Source organism: Terrapene carolina, unplaced genomic scaffold (assembly GCF_002925995.2).
Source record: "Terrapene carolina triunguis isolate 2854851 unplaced genomic scaffold, T_m_triunguis-2.0 Scaffold132, whole genome shotgun sequence".
NCBI classification, from domain to species: Eukaryota; Metazoa; Chordata; order Testudines; family Emydidae; genus Terrapene; species Terrapene triunguis.
In genome coordinates, this window is record NW_020664483.1 from 12,468,575 (window position 1) to 12,489,534 (window position 20,960).

Below are 20,960 nucleotides of genomic sequence, written 5' to 3' on the forward strand. Positions count from 1 at the left end.
TTTTTGCCTGGGGCGGCAAAAAAGCCAGAGCCGGCCCTGGTAGTAGCCCTTTAAAAGTCAGTGGGAAGAGAGGTTTGTGTTTCACAAAATGCTGTGGTATGTAGAAAAAGATTAACTAAAAAGAAGAATCAGAAGGTTCAAGTAGGATACAATTTTCTTAGTTTTTGAAGATATCCTATCTCCTAGAACTGGAAGGGACCCCGAAAGGTCATTGAGTCCAGCCCCCTGCCTTCACTAGCAGGACCAAGTACTGATTTTGCCCCAGATCCCTAAGTGACCCCCTCAAGGATTGAACTCACAACCCTGGGTTTAGCAGGCCAATGCTCAAACCACTGAGCTATCCCTCCCCCACTTTTCTCTTTGTTCTGTTTAAACAGCACTTATTATTTTAACTTAATGCAATGGCTCCAACTCTATACGGACTTGCATCCCTGTGCAACCCCATTAGCTATAACAGGGTTGCAGAGTGGTGTACATTACTACAAAATCTGGTGTCTCTCCCCCACTCCCCCCCCCACACAAATACCCTATATTAGAATGATGAATGAGTTATTGATGAAATACAGAATCCCCACAGGTGCCCGGTAGAATAGCTAGAAGGATTTGGAAGTTGGATCTGTGTACTGTATGCACACCCCAGCAACAGGATTTGAAAATTATCAGAAACATTGTTATGCTACAATCAAACTTAATTCTAATACTAGCTCAGAGAGCAAAGTAAATTCAAAAGAAGTTAGATTACAAATAAAGCTCAATGAAGCCTAAAGAGTGCTTGCGTCTTCATCCCCAGATATTCTGATATAGTAATTAAGATAAAATATTGCAAATCTTCAGTTAATAAATTGAGTTTATAGTAGGCAATCTTCTTTAAAATCTTACGCTGTGTAGAGACCATCTGTCTACACTGAACGCTTACTTCACCTCATCTACCACCTTTTCCTCCTTAAATAAATAAACCTCCTATGAACAAAACTAAAGATGCCTTTTTTTTTTTTTTTTTTTTTTTTAAAGACCAGAAGGATTTTTTTTATAAGCATGTTTCATTACTTTGCAATCTACTGCTGCCATCTCCTGTGGTAAATGAAGCAGCAAGTAACTTCACACTTACAAATAGACTATTTAACTTCTGCCATATGGGAATGGTTCGTATAGAGCTCTGTCTGCCTGACCTGTCTAAATACACTCTCAAAAGTTTGTTAAACAATTACCATTACCTCTAAGTGACTCCGCCGTTCCGCGATCACTCTTTCATCCTTATTTCCAAATAGCTTCTTTGGAGGGAATTCTAAAGTAGCAAGCTGTAACAGATGTAAGAGAATTAATTGGTACCGTAAATAAGCTAAGCTGAAAAAAATTCTCTTTAAAACACAAAGTGATCAGAGAGAGGAAAATGACAAATATTCACAAGTTACAGTGTATGCCATTAGGTCCAACCCCATTATGCCGTTCTACTAATGTTAATATAATCCAATCTGTACTAAAACAATAGGACTGTACTGTCACAAGTGAATAATGGCAAAGCAAATATAGGAATTCGAATGTCTCCATCTACCAACATAAAAATCAAAAGTTTGTAAACTGAACCTGCATATTACACTGGCTGCAAAGAGGAGAATATGAGCTGCTCAGGAATTCTGTATATTTTAAAGATCAGAATCATCTGTTAAAATCATTGTAAGCTTATCTCCGATTGTGTTACCATGTATTTCATTTGATTTTGTCTAGGATAGCTATATAGTTTCCATCATTAAATCTGAGAGTTTTTACTGAAATCATGCTTTGCGGATAGTTTCGCTGGGCTTCAGGTGACCCTAGGTTAGTGGCAGTGTGTTACTAAAAGTCACCACGGGTGAGCATAAAGACAAGTTAACCTATGATCAGGATATTTTACTGAATAATCGGCCTAACTTTAGAGTGTCCAAACAGAATCCACGTGAATACGGTAAAAGCTTATGTATCACACTGAAAATGAAAACTACCAACAGCACAGTTTTATTCTGAAAAATGACTATCTAAAGATGTCTCTTACCTATGCAATAGATGCACGCCATGTAGATGTTCAGAATTATATCTGTTTATGTCACTACTTTTTAATCCTGTAGGAACTGCAGAAGCCAACTCACTAAGAGAGAGTGAATAGGATTCTCTATCCTTCTTGTGCATGAAATGCAATTGTTAATTTCCAGTCAATCAGTTATATCTGTTCAAACTTTTAGAAGGCAATAGGTTTACACAAGTGTCACGGAAAGAGTAATTTGGCCCATAAAGTCTTATTTCTGGTAATGATGCAAAGGAGGAAAGAAACCACCATTATTCTTAAAGCTGAAGTTTGGTCTGCAGGGATGGCAGTGAAAAATATCTTCACTATATCACTGACCGTGTCAAATGAGGAAATCATTGAGACACAAACATGCAACCACACAATTTCATTGTTAGAGTCACTGTTCAGAGTGGGGCATTTCCAAAAACCATTGCCTCTTTCCGCACAAATTCAAACTGGCTGCCTGAGGATGTCAAGAGAGAACAAAATAAAAGAACCATCGCCTAGTATATAAGTATATTTTAGGGCTGTAAGGAGTTTATGCTTGTGTACAATATGCAGAAGCACAGTATATTACATTACAAGCTTTATTTTTGCCTTTGAACATAAACACTCAATGTAGAGGAGTTCTTCAGCAATCTCCAGTTTTTCAGCAATAATTCTTCAACCCTATTCTCTTGTTAAACCCTGACCTGGATAATTTAGAGAGTGTTACATTTAGTTCCTGTCTAGACATCTTCAAGTGAGTAATCTGAAGTGGTGCACCAGGGGGCAGTGGTGGAGAGACTCTTTACTACATCAACCTCTTTTTCCTCAGGTTTCCCCCACCAATTTCTTTTCATCTACTTGCTTCCACATGCTTAGAGAATTAGCAGCATGTTGCCTAATATTATAGTATAAAAGCAATTATGTCCTTGGTAACAATTCTCATTGCATTAATCACTTTTTTTTTAGTTAATCTATACAACGATATTGATGGACGGCAAAAATCTCACCCCTGAAGAAGTTATGCTATATTAGGCATCACTGCATTATGTGACCACTAGGTATAATGGTCAGACAAATAAAAAGATATGTTTTATATTTTAAAAACATATTTCGCTGTATGTTTGGGGATTGTTTCTTTCTAAATAAAACGAGTTTACACAAATATAAAGGTTAGGTTTGCCACTTTCAAGATTTGTCCTGTAGAGTCAAAACATATTGTACTGGCTAAATGCAGGTGGGGTTTCCCTACCTAAATTCAATTTGAGATTTAGTAATCTTGCTGGATATGGGACTGACTCAGGAAAAGCAGGATCATTCCACCAAAGTGTGGGATGGACAGCAATCCTAAAAATAGTTTTGTAATGCATAAGCTTTCTGAACCCATTTTAGGAGAAAAATCTCTGTTGACTTCTCTGGAGCCATTAGGTTCTCTAAGATCATCTTGATCAGGGTTAAGGTAGACAAGGGTACCTTAGGGACTCACACAGTTTAACCCTTGCATAGCTCTGGAATCATAATGCCATACAAATCTTTGCAACCAGGAAAGCAAGAGTTCATTATATTGGAGATGAATTCAATATACTGGAGATGGGCCTCAGCCAAACAAACCCACTCTGAAATTTGAGGAGGTTCACAATATGAAACATGACTCAGATCAGATTTTCATGGCTGTCCAAAAGCTAGGATCTGAACACCTGAAACTTGGGGAAAAGGGTATATGTCAGAATCTGGATCCAGATCAGAACATTGAAGCTCAGGCCTATCTTTAGTATACAAATTACATACTGTGAGGATCTTGCATCCTAAAAAGCACACTAGAGCTACATTATGCAGCATTGACCATCCCACCCCATTCACCATCCCTCTAATCCAGGTCCTTCAGTACAACATTGTTTTATTAATTTATTTTGATATTAAACTCAATTGATTTTATTTTACATTGACCCAGATTTTAAATGTGTTGCAAATACTTGTCATATCTGTGTCAGTATACTGACAACTAGTAACATCACCTTATGAGCTATCTCGAGGCTTTGGCATCCAGGTAAGTGACAGCTGGAGGTTTTGACATTTGGGTAGGGAACAGCTGGCGCTTTTTTCTCCCCAAGAAGATGTGGGAGATGGTTTTGGTTTGTGGTTTCCAAGTGGCAAGCTTCTGGTACTTGGGAGCACATACAACATTGCCTCCCTCCCACTTTTGGGAAAAGAGTTAAATTTGGAAGGGAGGTGTGTGAATTTTTTCTTCCCCACTACAGCAATTCTTGAAAGCCATTAATTATCCCACTCCACCTCAATATCTGTCAAAACAGCCAACAATGACACACAAAAGCATGCATATTAACTTGATGTTCCTGCTAAAATGATAGGCAGTGAACGTTAATATTGATTACCTTTCAACAGTAACTTCCAATGCTTTTCATTGTAGAAGTTACTGTTGAAATGTAATCAATATTGACATTTACTTCTTATAAGTTTAGCAGAAACAGTGTCAGTCTTCATTACTAACAGCCCATGAAACAAAAGGGAGACATTCAAACCACTAGAACTCATGTTTCAGACTGGCTGCAGACTCAGGTAGATATCAAGCCATCAGTTAAAATCCAATTCACATTCTGAAGGTCATCTTTGCAATCATGAGGGCTAGAAACCCTTTTTTTATATTACATAAGTGGAAACAAATTTGTTAACAATTATGAAGAAATGTAAATATTCTTTGTAATTATGTGGTAGAGTATATAATGTTTATGTGTTACTGGTAGTGGTCTCCTTACAACTGCCATGATTTGTACAACTGATTAGGTTAAAAAGAGGAGGCTCTTTTGCATTTTTGTGGGGGGAAATCATTAATTTTAAGAGGTTCTACTAAATATGTGATGTATAAACACGACAGCGATTCTTATATCAGAACTGTGACTGTTATAACAAAAAAAGAAAAAAAGAAAAAGCCCAGTAATGTGAACATACCAAGCCATGAGACATTTTGCCATAATTTTGTACAAGCAGCTTCTTTTCTGATGTGTAGTTTAACATGAGGTTCGGAATCAATTAAAAGAAAACTTCACTCAGTTCAGCAACCTGACAGTTCAAAAGTTAAAAAGCATTTGTCTCTACAGGCATAAACTAGGAAATGTATCTGAAACTAGGACATTTTAAAAATATTACTGGTATTTGAGCTACTAATGGTAGCAACATTTTAATGCATACAGTGAAATTGTCACTGGCAATGTGGGAAACCTTTAAGAAACTGTCAAGCAGCTGCAAATTGTATTACATTTGCCAGAGATTATCACACTCCTGATATTTATACATCACTGAAATGCACTTGCATACGCTTGTTCATGGACTCAAATGCACAGGATGTCTGAGGGGGGTAGATTATGTATATGGGTCTATGTCTCAGCTAAAACAAGTGTAAAAAAAAGTATATAGTATCCAGATCTGAAGACTGTCAGGGATATAAAATCATTCCTTTGAAAAATCAATTGACCTTTCATTTACCCTCTCATCCAGCTGAACCCCCAGGCAGCCACACCTTAGCTATTAGGACTAACTTTTCTCATTAATGTAATTTAAAACCATGCCACACATTAAGACAGCAGCACAAGCGTTCTCATTTCCTACTGGTCTAGGTTTCTTCTTGCATGACTTTTTCCCTCCCTTGCTGCAGTGGTGTTGAAAATGTTTGCCAGCAGTTCCACAGTTTGGATGTTTTGTCATTTTCTTGGGCTGCTGAGGCGGTGATGTGTTTTCTGTAGGGCAAATTAACAAACCCATTCCCTGCTTGACAGGAATAGTGAGTTCAGGGCCGTTCCTAGCCACTTTGGTGCCCTACGCCGTCCCCAGCCCGCTCCGCTCTGCTCCCCTGGCTCCCAGCCTTGGGGGGGGTGCGGGGGAACTGCCCCCCAGCACTCAGTGGCGGCATGGCTGGGAGCCAGTGGAGCGGAGCAGGCTAGGACCAGGTCGCTCCACTTACCACACGGGGCAGGGGCAGGAAGAGGCGGAGCGGAGCAGGGGCTTTGGGGAAAGGGTGGAGTGGGGGCGGGACTGGGCGGAGGCCATGGGGAAGAGGCGGAGCAGGGGCTGGAGCAGCACGCAGCTGCTCAGGGCACCAGGAAATGTGGTGTCCCAAATTTCCTGGTGCCCTACACAGCTGCGTACTTTGCGTATGGGTTGGGACAGCCCTGAGTGAGTTAGAGTGATTTCCTGAGGGGAAGCGTCTACATGTGGTGTGCAAGAGTTCTAATTTTTATTTTGACTGCAGAGGCATTTCTCTACCATACTTAATTATATTATCATCCTGATACAAATTTTGTTATACACACACGCACACGCAACGTGCTAAAATGCTCAGAGCTCTTCTGGCTGAACTTCAAAGAAAATGGTGAATTAAATAATCCAAGGAAACGTCAGATAGGAGATTGTAGATCAGTGCTCTTTTAATGTGTGTTAGCGTATGTGATGGGGCCTCTGCCCCATGCTGGGTTGGTAGGGGTTAAGGTGGCCCGGCAGGCCAATTAAAACCCCCGAGTAGACCTAGAGGAGGAGCCAGGAAGCAGGCCACTAATTAGGAGTAAGCTCGGCTGAGCAGGAGCAGGCGGGTCCAGTATATAGCCAGGTTGTTGACGATTGCAAGGGCAGGGAAAGGCTGCAAGGAAGTAGGCTACAGTCACTCCCGAGTGGAAGGCGTTGGAGGATGGCAAACCCAGAGAGGGGAGAATCCAGTAAGGTAGGAAGAAGCCCAGGGAAACTGCAGCCAGGACTAAGAGATATAGACCTTGGCTTCATGTTATAGGTTACCTGGGCTGAAACCCAGTGTAAAGGACGGATCTGGGTTCCCTACCAGCCACTTGGTAGTGTAGTAGGAAGCGAGAGCCTGAAGCATAGCCTGAGCACTGAACCAAAGTCAGCAAAAGTTATGCTATGAACAAAAGTCAGGCCCTGTCAAAAAGCAGGTGCTTGCCGATACATGAACTTGGCACAAGTACCAGCAGCATTGCTAAAACACACTGAATATGTAAACATGTTCTAGCAGATCAGCATGAGGACACCCAAGCCAGCACAAGATGATTTGACAGAAGTGATAAATGTGGATGCTTTGTCTGAAACACAGGAGAAAGGTACAAGGGGAAGTAACAAACATGTGACAAGACATGGAAGGTGGTACCTAAGTTGTTTATCCCATATTGTTTGTCTCAATCTATAAATGTTGAGATACCTCGCACTAACCATCATCCAGCCTAGAGGAGAGCGGAAAGTCCCGCCGCTCACTGAATTGGTCCATTGTAACAGGCATACATGTGCTAGTGTAATTGCAGACACTGATCCAGGGAGCTAGGACTGTGCTTCGTGGACAATAAATCTGGCCCAGCGCCTTCGCCGCTAAACGGAGTCTATGGTCTCTTTGGGCAGTTCAGTCGAGGTCTGCTGGGCTGGCTAGCTGCACAGAGACAGCACAGCACACACAGCACAGACACGCCGCCAACAACTAACACTGGTGACCCGACAGCTCATCTGGTAAGTAGGCGAGCTGTCCTCTATAGGAATCGCGATCTAACACTGCAGAAAACTCCAAGCTAGGGACCCCCCTTATCCCCTCCCTTCAAATCCCCACAGAGTCTGATGAGGTATAGATACACTGGGTAGCCCTCAAAGGAAGTCCTTATGAGTTAAAAAAAAAGATAGTGGGAAATCATGGACTGGAACATGTCAAGTGATGGCAGAGACTGAGCTTTAAAAATAACAATTAGAATAAAAAAGGTAGAATATTGGCAACTATAGCCATGACTGTTAAATGGTTAAGACAACACGCCACAGAATTGGCAGGGCAAATAACAGAAAGAAAAAAAAGAGTTAAAAGAAGCAAGAGAGCCCTGGAAAAAAGGGAAATGCCGTCTCCCGTTATAAATCTCTTTGGGCTACAACAGACTTCGGGTATTTATACAGTGCCTGAAGAATGGAGACAGAAATGGAAAAAGGTGGCCCTAGCAAAATTAAAAGATGAAACAGGGGATGATTGGAATGGGTGTTGCAACAGGCACATGTGGAATGACCCAGACCAACCACCTAACAACTCATGGGCACAGGCCACTGCATTGCAGCCACCACTGTACAATAAGAGCCAGGTTCCAGTAAAACTTAAACCACTTGGCTTTGGTCACTATCGGAAGACCGGATACTGAGCTAGATGGACTATTGGTCTGACCCAGTATGGCCGTTCTTATGAGACCAAAACTGGCGCCTGTCAGAACTGGAGAAGTAAGTGCACAGGAGGGGGAAGTAAACTCTGGATTGGTAAATCAGATAAAAGGAAAAAATGGAACAGTTCAAAGAGAACATTAAGAGACAGGAGCTGCGACTTAATCGCGGAGGAGTGGATAAAAAAGAATTTCCAGGTGAAAAACCTAGAGTGAGCGAGTTAACACCTAAAATTGATGCATTCATGTATGGATTTGCCCAGAAACAGTTAACAGCAGTTTCTTAATGTATACACAACATGCCTCAGGTGGAACATGACCAGGATTCATCACTGAATTTGGTCCGCTGGTTGGATCATTAGCTTCCCCGGCCTGGGCCACGTACTGATAGGGAGTGTAACGTGAACGCTGATCCATGCCCCAAAAGCAAAGAAAGGCAATCCTGCAATCCATTTGGCATGCAGACAAAAGCAACAGACACAGAGAACAAATTCAGGTTTTGAAAGAGCAGATAACAACCCTCACTCTCCTCTCAAAACCAGGATTAAAACCCAGGGATACGGGTTCCCAACTGCTTTAACCCATCGAGCCCCATTTCTCGCTCAGAGTAATAATAGAACCTTCTTTCTCAAATATTTTTACATACTATTTAATTTTTTTTATATATCCTCTCTGTTTGTTGAATATGCTGCTGACACCTGTACTTTAAGATAACTTGACAAAGTTAATTAATCTCCCTCGGCTCAGGTCTCCCTCCCTTCCTAGGTTGCTCTCCCATCCTCCCCCTCCTCTCCACTCTCTCTGTTTTAAAAGTTCTAGTTATTACTGAAACCTCCATCGCTGAAAGAGAGGAAGCAACTGAAAATACTCCTAACTTTCTTGAAGATGTAGTTGCCAAGCAACTGAAATGCATACTCTGCTTCCAATCCTAACCACTGACTAATATTTAAAACATGGGTTTTCCCTAATTCCATATAGCAGAGTTTTTAAAATAAATAGTTATATAAAGTAATGGACAATGTCTTAAGTTACTGACTTAATACAACAAGTGGGCAAATAACAGTATGAATTTTTATCAATTCTTATTAAAAGTTTTAAATAAAAAGGTAATAACTTGCTTATTTAATTCCTTCCCCCCGCCCCTGACTTTCCTCCGTGCTCCCCGGGGGGCATGCCCCACTGTTTGGGGACCACTGCTCTAGTGGAAGCCTTGGGGAAATTCTTGCCCTCTACCATACTAGGAAAAATATTCAATTATTTTGGCTTAAATTCATAATGTTCCCATTCCAAATACACTACCAGGACCTGATCAGTCTGTTAGTTGGGTATTCACAGTTCCCATTGACGTCACTGAAAATGATAGGATAATGAGGCCCCTGGAGCGCTACACTTACACAACAGTATTGCCATTTGACTAATGTGCCTGACTTAAGTTCAGAGATAAGAACTCTCTGTAGCAGTTTTAACAGTTCATGCAGAAATGATTTGCCTGTTGCATACAAACTCATCTAAGTGACATCTGGCTGCATTTATGAAACTTCCTTCTCTTGTGTGACTGACTAATGCTGTAAATTTCAGCCACCCTTGCCTTTGAGAAATGCTAATAATGAAAACTCAAAGGACAGGAATAATTCTTTCTGCTGAACAGACTTGCATTTCTTACTACTCAATATTAATGGCAGATCTCAGGTTCTTAAAAAACAGCTGTCGCAGAGAAATATACCTGCAAACAAATAAGCAGTACTTCTCTAAAGTTTGATTTGTTGTAGGCATAAAGCAGCAAATCTTCAGGATAAACTAGGCTTATTATTGAGAGAAATAAAATAGCTTTCTACATTGCTTAGAATGGTAAAAATGGAAACATTCAAAATAAAGAAGCTATAAGCTAAAAACCTTATTTTTAAACGGTGCTTTAAATTTAGATAGCCTAAATATATTTAAATTTATGTTTAATCTTTAAACAGATTACAAAGTTGGCTGCTTAAACACAAGTTTAAATACACACCATAAACCCTCATACAACTAATTTCCACAAACCATCAGCTCTCATCTGTCTATGCAAAAGTGAAACTCAAAAGACAGTAAGATCTCCTAGCTGGACAGCTATATTATGAAAAGATGGACTCCCAGGAAAACACTTGGGGCAAAAGGAGTTTGGAGCCAAAGGGGAACAAGCAACTGTGGGGAACAGAGGGAATCCGTGTTGGTGACTCTCTACTTTATTGTGAGTCTTGCAATATTTTTCTTAAGGCCTTAGATCCTAGAGTCAAATGAACATATATGAGAATCTCCTCCTGTGACACTTGGCCAGAAAGGGTTAAGCATCCTGCAGGATAAATGACCCAAATTGAATCTTTAGGGACATATTGGTAGATGATGTTTGTGTTTTTGAGTGTTTACATATATTATGGTTAGAGGCTGACAATGTAATCAAACAGTTCCTGTCTATGCTGTATTCTGTTAATTCAGAGATCGAAAGGAGATCTTAACATTTAAATGAATTGTAAATATAGGGATATCACATTATTGATTTCTCTTTGAAGTATATAGCAGATCACCTGCAAATGGTGGGAAACAGCTGGAGATCTTACTATCTTTTGAGTCTTACCTTTGCACAGACAGATGAGAGTTGATGGTTTGTGGAAATTAGTTGTATGAGGTCTTATGGTGTGTATTTAATCTTGTGTTTAAGCAGCCAGCTTTATAACCTGTTTGAAGATTAAACATAAATTTAACTATCTGTGTAGCTATCTACATTTAAAGCACCATTTAAAAATAAGGTTTTTAGCTTATAGCTTGATGCTTAGGAAATAGGTCTACTTCAAAGTCTGGATGATTGCCCATTGTTCGCCTAAGGACTCCCAACTGTATAAAAACCCTTGGGTCCTGATCCTTTTTATCTCAGACCTGCTTGATGCTTTATGCAGGGGAAGCTTGAGTCATAAGACTGAGATCTCCAGTCCCATCTGGATCACCCTGAATATGAACATTGGACTATAAACTATGGACTAATTCTGAAAGAACTCTTTGCAACTACAAAGCTCACTATCTCTACTATAAAACTGATCTCAGAATGGTACTCATGTCTGTATATATACTGATCTTTTAACCAATACTCTCTCTCTTCTTTTTTAATAAATTTTCGTTTAGTTAATAAGAATTCGCTGTAAGTGTGCATTTGGGTAAGATCTGAAATATTCATTAACTTGGGAGGTAATGTGTCTGAAGCTTTGGAATTGGTAGAACTTTCTTATATGATGGATAAGATTTTCAGGAATCCTCATCATATTTGACTTGGGCGTCTGAGTGGAAGCCCAAGGCTGGGTTGCTATAAGGGAAACTGTGTTTTGGCTTCTGTGCAACCAGTAAGGTATTGTAGAAGCTGTTTTGTGCATGCTTGGTAAATCTAAGCATTAGAATATCCACCAGCTTTGGGGATTGTCTGCTCCATTCTTTGCAGTTTGCCCTGAGTAACCTCAGTGCGGCCTCCCAGGACCCCAGTCACACCACCTCATTCATTTTATTTTATTTTACTTTTATATCTATACCTATATCTATATAAAGATTCTAGACCTTGTGGTTTCAGAGACAACTTTGGAAGTGTGACCCAAATGTGCCCTACAAGCAAAGAAAAAGACCGCAAGATTTCTTATTTAAAAACTTCTGATTTTTAAAGCAATCTCATAATTTTGGGGGGGCCTGACTCATGATATTTGAACATTTGGGGTTGGCAATATTGGGACATAAGTCAATTTCACAAGCTTCATGACTATAGAGTCATTGCTAGAGCAATATATTACAATAGTTCTAGAGTAACAAGTATTACACAACCAATTTAACATAATGGTGTCAGCCCATTTGTAAAGGATTTGCTAATCCAGCCAGGTAAGGAGGCGACACAAAGCTATAATCGCTTGAAAACATCCTTGCCAAGCTACTTCATCCTCAGCACACACACAGCCCATCTCACAACGACGCATTATTGTTGAGAAATCTTTGAGTTCAGTTAGACAACACAACTGGAAGAGAGACTATACACACTTAAATAAGCAAATAAAAAACCCTACAATATTAAATCATTAACAAACAATTTTGTGTTGGTTAATAGTTTGCCTGACTTTAGTATTACTGATTATTTATTCCCAAATAAACTTACATTATAACTGGAGTTAAAGTTGAGTACATATCAGACACCTATGCTTAAAAACATTTCTCTCCAACACAAGCATAACAAACCTAGGAAATCCAGTATTATGTTTAAACATAAAAGAAATCCAAACAGTATGAAAATACACAACGGAGGAACCCAAACTACCTTAACTCCACCCAGGTAGCACATAATGTCTATAGTTCCCGATTAGAAGAAGCTGACTTTTAAAGACACAGATTGATTCTTTCGTTGCTCATGGTCTCATGTCCATTTTACAGATTGAAACCGACATTCAGAGATGATCTGCTCTAATGCCCACTGAAGTCAATAGGAGTCTTTCTGTTCACTTTAGTGGGTGCTAAATCACTCAGATTCTAAGTGATTTGTCCAAGGGCACACAGCAAGTCTGTGACAGAGTCAAGAAAAGCACCAGAATCTGACTCCAAGTACTCTGCCTTAACCACATAGCCATTTTCCCCACCTCTCTATTAATTTGTTTTAACACTACCTTCAAAAGTACTTCACCCATTGGGATGTGAGGGGCACTTTTTATATAAATGATACTCTCATCCATCTTCTCCACACAATGGATATTTTTCTCCCTGGGGTTTCCAGTTACCTGTCCATTGCAGCATACTTTTTGGCTAGGATTTTGATATAGTCCTTAGTGCAAATTGGATGGCTTTGCTCACTTTTTAGTTTTCACCTCTGCTTTGTCCATGAAATTGTCAATTCCCCAATGCAGCTCAATATTTTTCATTCGAGCCACTGTTTCTCTGTTTATTTTTATATTAAGCCATGAAAGATTGTAGTCTATTGATTTTGTCATGCAGGGGTTTTAATAACTTTTACTGTAATCTCTTGCTTTGGGCTTTGTAGAGGGGTAGACATTCTTGGAAGGCAAAACTGCCTTCTGTATGCTGCAGAGACAGGTGATGAAGAATTCACTTGATTGATTTTGTATTTACTTTACAGCAATCCAGACCTCGTTCTCAGAACAGTGAAAGTGAGATCTCACTGCTGATACAAAACTAAATATTCTCCAATTTACAAACAATAAACAATGTTCTCAGCTCCAGAGCGCCTAAGAAATTAGTCTTCTTCCGTAGATACCCTTGTTTATTTAAAGAAGGAAATGCTATGCTGGTTCCCCATGGCCCAAATCTGAAAGTTCAGGACAGAAAAGTTTCTCTCACCATGGATGAACTAACATTCACAAGAAAATAATTTAACCTGAATGGAATAAGGGACATGTGAGTTTTGATCAAAAGGGAAGTTTTTATTCTAATACACACAGGAAGACACATTCAAAAACCATGACCGTACAAATCCGGCTAGGATACATTTATTCAAGCCTATGGGCTAATCTAATAAAAGATAGTCACAGCCACCATTTCTAAGAATCTGGTGGTGGTAGATCCCGGGCTGACATAGGCTGTTTAATGGCTTTGTTTAAGGCACCTCGCAAGACATTCTGCATTAAGGGTGATGTCACATCATGGTCAGAAGACAAAGTGGAGCACCTGAGACATCTCCATTTTGCCTTCATGTCCTGCTTCATTTCTCTGGAGTGGATTTCTAACAAAGAAACTTCGAACAAGGACTGATAATTTCCAGAAAAGCTTTTGCAAGCTTGCAGTTTATTCCATCACTGTTATGATCTTGATCTATGAACTCTGAAAAATCATCTGTATGTATATGATTATTGACTTTTCATCTTCATTTCTTTTATTATTAACTTTAGTTACTAAAGGATTAGCATCAGTGTGATTATTGGGTAAGATCTGAGTTATACATTGACCTGGCTAAGTGATCTCTTGTGATTGGAAGGGCCCTATATCTGATGAAATTGGTTTTCAATAACCACTCATCATAAAGTCCAGTGTCTGGCTGGTGAGCCACGGGCTGGAATGCCTAAGGAGACTGTGTGTTTGGCTTCTTGTTAAGCAGTGTGGTGACACAGAAGTTCACTTTTATTACTGACTTGGTATAGTCTAATGATAGAATAAGCATAAGCACCAGTCTTATTTCTCAACAGTCTGTAATGAATTTGGTATCCTTAGTTGTGACCTACTGAGGCTCGGTGACACCATCATGAATCTTGCATTGAACAGTATGAAGCAACAAACAAACATGAACAGGATTTTACAGTTTATTCATGGTGAGCGATGCTCCTGTTCGTATACATTTTCAGACCGAGGGGCTCAACAAAATGGTATCAATTTCTTTTAAGTAATCGATAGCAGAACATGCCCCTTAGCAAAAAAAAAAAAAAAAAGCCAATACAGTATGGAGCCATTACAGGCTTATTTATTTAGCTGCTTTGGTAACTCATAGCAAACTAAAAGATGACGTGGGAGGAGCACCTAAACTAGAGCTGCGTACATTTTTTTCATCAAATAGCATTTTTGCCAAAAATGCATTTTGGAGGGCTCCAAAACAATTTGTGAATTCAAGTCAAATTCAATTAATTGCTTTGGTTGAAAAAAATAAAAAGTAAAAACATTTAGTTTAATCTTTTGTCCCAAAACAGCATTGTGTTTTGAAATCTGCCTAATTAAAAAAAAAAAAAAAAAAAACAAAAAAAGAAGGAAAAAAAGCAACAAAAAAAAAAAAAAAAAACCCACCTTTTAAAAACCAATTATTTGCTCAGTTCTAATACACACTATTCTATGAGTACAAGAAAGAAAGGACAGTTACTTGCCTGTAGAATTCTCATAATTAAGGTGTTTGGGTTGGAAAATCGTATGTGATGATTTTTGTTTGTTTGTTACAAAAGCATTCCCCACTAATACTTGAGTGAGATACGAATATAAATGGAAAAATGGAAAATTATATATACTGCAATTATTGTAATTTGTGCTGAACAAAAGAGATGACTAATATTCTTTTATAAAGGTTTAAGGGAAGCAGTCGTGTTAGTCTGTATCTGCAAAAAGGAGTACTTGTGGCACCTTGGAGACTAACAAATTTATTTGAGCATAATACTTTATAAAAGTATTGTAATGTTTATAGACAGATATGCATTTTTATATTACTGTTTTATTAGTTTGCTTTCAATATTTATGGAAAGTGGCATCACTAAGACTAGCAAAGGGCTCAACAGGAAAATTAAAATTAAGTAATTCATTCTTTTATGAACTATATTTCATATACCATCTTCTTAATGCTTTTCTTTGTTTGACATAATTACACTACCAAAGGGCATCTTTTTATGTATTATAATGCTTATTGGTCACATAGTTAATGCTGCAAACAGCTTCCATTCTAACCTTGTGTTCTCACACTAAATTTTCTGCAACATTCACCTTTTGGACTGCAATTTTCCATTCTCTGCCATTCCATTCTCTGCCTTTAGGTGAATATAATTCCCCTGTATATATAATTTGGGAAACTGAACAAAATCCTTTCATTTCTCTGAGTCACAGGGCAATGACATAAAAACACACATTTTCAATCGCTAAAAAAAAATCTAAGTACACTGTTCATATTAGGGAGCATTCTTTAAGTATCAATTAAAATCAATGTTAGAGTTTATTTTGATTGTCACTGGGTAAAATTTTCAAAACTAGCAATGGGATTAGGATCTTTAATCACTTAGGTGTTTTTGAAAATGTTATCCAAACATTGATAATTGCCAGGCGGTTAGTTGCCTTTAAAATGATCTATAGTAAGAATCCATATGAGGACAAAAACTTGTCTTCACAAAATAGTAGTATAAAGTTATGTACTATACTGGTTTAATTGATAAATTGTATTAACTAATTTAATTCTTGTTAATATCTCTTTAATTTACGTTTTATAACTTTCTTTAGTTCACCGCTGAATTTTGGTTTGGTTAATAAAACTTATAAAACCTGAGTATGTCTCAAATGTATTGGTTAAGGCCCAATCCTACACTGAGCTCATTTCAGGATCAGGGCTTTCGCTTTAGTAACACATTTCAAACAAAATCATTAGAAATATTTAATATTTAATTTAAGTAATTTAAGCATCATGTTTTACACCTCTTTTATACAATACAGTAAAATAATCCAAAATCCACATTAGTGCCCATAAAACGCACATGCTGCATATGCCTGCACAGTAAGTATGCATTTACTGATGCCAATAATTTACACCCTACAACGGCAAAACCGGCAGAGCTTCAGTCTCAATAGCTCTGAACCAAGGAGGTTTCAAGTTCTGCTGGCACAGCAGTTTATAAAATCCAGAAGCTCAATAGCTGCATGGCAATGGGCTTAAAAGCTCTGCAAGCTAAGTAGCACAAGGTTATTTCTCTCCTCACCCTTTTGCTGCTAAAATAATCCCAGGAGATTAAATACAAAAAACTGTGTGAATGAAACTACAGCTGCACAGTTAAAAATTGGAAAGTCAGGAAATGGAATATTTAAGGTTCCAAAAGAAACAGGGGCAAAAGGATTTTGAAGAACCCAGAAGAGTTTAGATAGGTGTTTAATTTTTTCCCCATACAAAAGCTAAATTGATCGGCCTAGTCCTCCCCAGCCCCAAACAATGGGAAAGTAAAGGGCCTGGAGAGGGACGGGGCCAGCCTCCAACTTGTTGAGCATGTGCTCACATTCCCCCCACTATCAATGTGTGTGTGCCCCCCCCACCTCCACCACAGTGTCACATCCCTTGCCATTTGGTCAAGATCACTGTGATGGGGTGTTCCCCCCAGACAGGGCCTGGAAGAGTTAAGATGGCTAACTGGGCCAACTAACTGCCCAGGCTGCACCTGGAGAAGAAGACAAGAAGCAGGGGATTAAGTAGAACAGGTTCAACTGAGCAGGAACAGGCAGGGCCTATATAAACCAGAAAGCTGGCAACAGAAGGGGCTGGAGGGAAGGAGTCTTCAGCCGCTCCCTGGAAGAAGGGAGGGGTATCTGGGGCTACAGGCAGGTAGTCTACAGTTACTTCCTGGGAGGAGGGAGTGTTGCTTGGCAAGCCCAGATCAGGGGGAGAGCCAGAGAGGAAGGCAAGGTTCAGGGGAAAGAGCAGAGAGGTATGGAGTAGGTCAAACATTGGCTGTCAATGAGAGGGCCCCTGGGACCTAGAGAAGAGGGTGGGCCCAGATCCTCCTACCAGCCGCTGACAAACTGGCACTGGCAAGTAAGCGAGCAGGAAGACTTCCTGAGTCCATTTACCAAGAAGGGCTATGATACTCTGGAAAGGGGGGAACATATATGGTGACCTGGCTGGAGGGTCGAGTCATGAAGAGGAGGCTGCGGTTCTTGGAGTGACAGGGATCCACAGGGCGAGGGGATGATGGGAGAGATGCAGGGGGAGGGCATAACACCTGACTGGAGCTAATCCCCAGGATGACCAGCAGGAAATGTCACCAGCAGTGAATGAACCCTGTGACAATCACCATAAGTGTACACGGCACTTTACAACACAAGAGAGTCCCCGCCCTGGTGAACTAACAATGTCAGTTAACAAAAGGAGAGGACACAATGAGAGCTCAGGAAGACGAAGATGAAAACAGTAAGATCATATTGTTGCTTGAGTGAGTAGTTGATGCATCTTCAGGCTTATTTATTATATTTTAATATTATCATTAATATGATAATTTATATACCTCCCTGAAGAAGTTTTGAGAAGGGCCTTACAATCCACTTCAAGGATACTTAGGAAAAAAAACAGTATTTTTATAAGTTAATATCAAAGGCTTAAATAAAGCTAGGTGTTTATGTATAATGTGTGGTTCAAAAACAAAAGGGGAGGGGGGCTTCACAGTACACAAAATGTGTTAGGTGAACAATTTATGGGAATAATAATTTCGCAGTGTGTAGATTCTCAATTTAATATGAATAAAATCATTTGGCAGTTTATATCCCGGCCCGTCAAGAAAAAAAAAGTTCTCCATCTGTGCATCAGTACCTCCGAGCTCTTTCAGAAACATTTTCTGCTCTGAGTCAGAAATAATTCGTATAATCATAGCAAACAAGCAGAGAAAGGCCTATTAACAACCACAGTTGGCAATAACCTTAGGTCCTGTCAAACAATAACACCATAATCTGTCAGACAAAGGCTTCTGATAAGTGGAGGTCATTGACCTTAGAAATGAAGAGGTGGTATCCCAGGAACATACAACTATTATTCACACTACCAAAAGCGTCTTTCCTCTAGAAGGCTAGATTGATAAAACATTGACAATACCATTATTGCAGAAACACTTTCCTGGAGGTTATAAAATGCAACCTTTATTGTTTGAGACATAATGCAATTTGAAATTCCATAGCCTCTACAGAGTATCACTGCAAGAATGGTGCCCGGTTCCAATTACCCAGGGTTCAGTAGACTTATTCATGGAATGTTCTCTGACTGTGTGGTACATCCCAGCCAATTCATGTGCCTGGATGGAATAAAGGGGTCACATGCTACTCAGGCCTCTCCTGAAGGCATAAGTTTACGCTATGCACTCTGCTCCTTCAACCTGGATATTCTATAGCCAATCAGTTATGCAAAAGTATAAAGATAGGCTGGGTGGGGAGGAAGGTGCAGAGGGGAAGGGTTAGCAGCTTAATCACTGCACAAAATGCTTTGAAAATAAATTTAAGAAACAGTCATGTTAGTGCATGCACATGCTCAGCACTGCACATTAGAAGATGAAACTATAAAAATATTGTAGGGAATGGACAGTTCCCAACTTCCAAGGGAAGAAATAACATGGGAACCATATAAATATAAAATTGATGTGTCTTTTATAATTTTATTTTTTTACATACACCAAGATAAAAGTGAGTAGCTTCAGTAGTGGAGTGTTCCTGCCTGCATGCCTCATGTCCTTATATTTTAATTAGAAAGGTATTTAATATTTTTAGTGGATCCTGCATATTTTTAAAGACGCACACTAGCAAGAATAAGAAATCTTTCAATTCAACCATCTAGCGCTTCCCTGAATAATGTTTAGAGGAACAGTGAGCAAAAAAGTCCCAGAGGAAGATTGAGAGTGGGCCGGTCTTCACTTCAGGAAGCTCAACGTTGCTGCAATCGATGTAGCAGGGGTCGATTTAGTGGGTCTAGTGAAGACCCGCTAAATCGACTGCAGAGCGCACTCAGTTCAACCCCAGTACTCCAGCTCCCCGAGAAGATTAAGGTAAGTCGACCAGAGAGCGTCTCCCGTCGATGCAGCGCAGTGAAGACACCGGGGTAAGTCGACCTAAGCTACATCAACTCCAGCTTCGTTCTGCACGTAGCTGGAATAGCGTAACTTAGGTTGACTAACCCTAGTAGTGAAAATAAGCCCAGTGTCCCTCCTTGAGTGAAGCCTACATTGATAACCATAGGCCAGATCATGCCAGTACATAGGGACATAAGAGGGAGAAAAGACCCACACCTGGATGCTGATAAATGGACACCCAGACCTTGGATTCAGGCATGAGAGAGAAATAGGGACTTACTACTTGTCCCTCTGTGCTCACATCCCACCCACCTGTTTTTTGGGCACCAGACAGGGAGTAATCCCAATGAGACCGTCAGTTTCGCCATAAAAGGGTGATTACTACACCAGTAATCTGCCTATCTGAAGCAAGGTGGGGAGCAGGGAACGAATCTTTTCCTCCACTACCCATTACTTGGGGAAAATTGTAAAACCATGACATAGCACTACATAAAAAGGGCTGCTTTAAAAAAAAAGAAAAAGAATTCAGCTCTAAAAGTTCTTGCTTCTCAACTAAGGTACCTGCTTGTCAGGCTTCTTCACTGAAAGGCAAACAACAGAAACACTTTAATTACAAGTGCTGCTATATCTGAAAGGCAAGTATTGTCTGGATTAAAATTAATTAAAGAATCAATGCAAGAAAAAATCCTGAGACTGTCTACGACTATTGCGCACACTTAATACAATACACTCGGTTAACACCAAAGTACAGTATTACCCGTAGCACTTAAAAATCTCACATTGGTGCATGCCACTTTGGTCTTTTAAAATTTCCTTGCAACACATTTCAATTAGATAAATTCAATTAGTTATCAAAATCTATTTATTAATCTAATTTTAAATGTGCTGCTAAGTAAAATAATTTACTGCATATTTGAGACTGTCGGACATTAAGCAGTTCATCTTTCTGAAATGTTAGACATTCTACCTTTCCAATAAATCAGTTTTTCAATACGTTCCTTTTGGGAATGCACTGGCAGTAAAACAAACTGCAAGATCGGCAAATTATTAAAATACTGATGTAGTAATTCAAGTGCAGCAACTAATGAGTTGTAAAGTTCACTTCCAAAAGCGGGGCACTGTATACATTAAACATGTATACAATATTTTCTGTTTATAATAAATAATTTAGAGTTGGAAGGTGAATTACATGAAATAATTCAACTCAAATAGATTTTTATGCAGCTGCTTTTCGGAACTGAATTTATTTGGAATAATTCATGGATGCAACTTTTCAAAATTGTATATTTATGCACTTGTTTAATAATTCAGCGACAACTTATGTCAGGGAGGGATCAGTAGAAATGTCTGGGTGATTTTCAATGAGTTAAACAGAGATAGCTCCTTTTACATGTTGCAAATTTCATTTAAAAATAGTACAGTTCAAAAGATATTTTAAATAAAGGTAAAATATTGGAGGTC

At 39.3% G+C, this 20,960-nt stretch overlaps 1 protein-coding gene across 2 annotated transcripts in view; it reads right to left on the minus strand.

Annotated features, from left to right (window-relative positions):
* The window catches only part of KIF16B (kinesin family member 16B), a 209,299-nt gene that overhangs the window by 19,011 nt on the left and 169,328 nt on the right, over positions 1-20,960 (minus strand). For both annotated transcript variants that reach the window (XM_024199818.2, XM_024199817.2), the window contains one exon: positions 1,215-1,298. In XM_024199818.2, the coding sequence (XP_024055586.1) occupies positions 1,215-1,298 (84 nt within the window). The remainder of the gene's footprint in view (positions 1-1,214; positions 1,299-20,960) is intronic.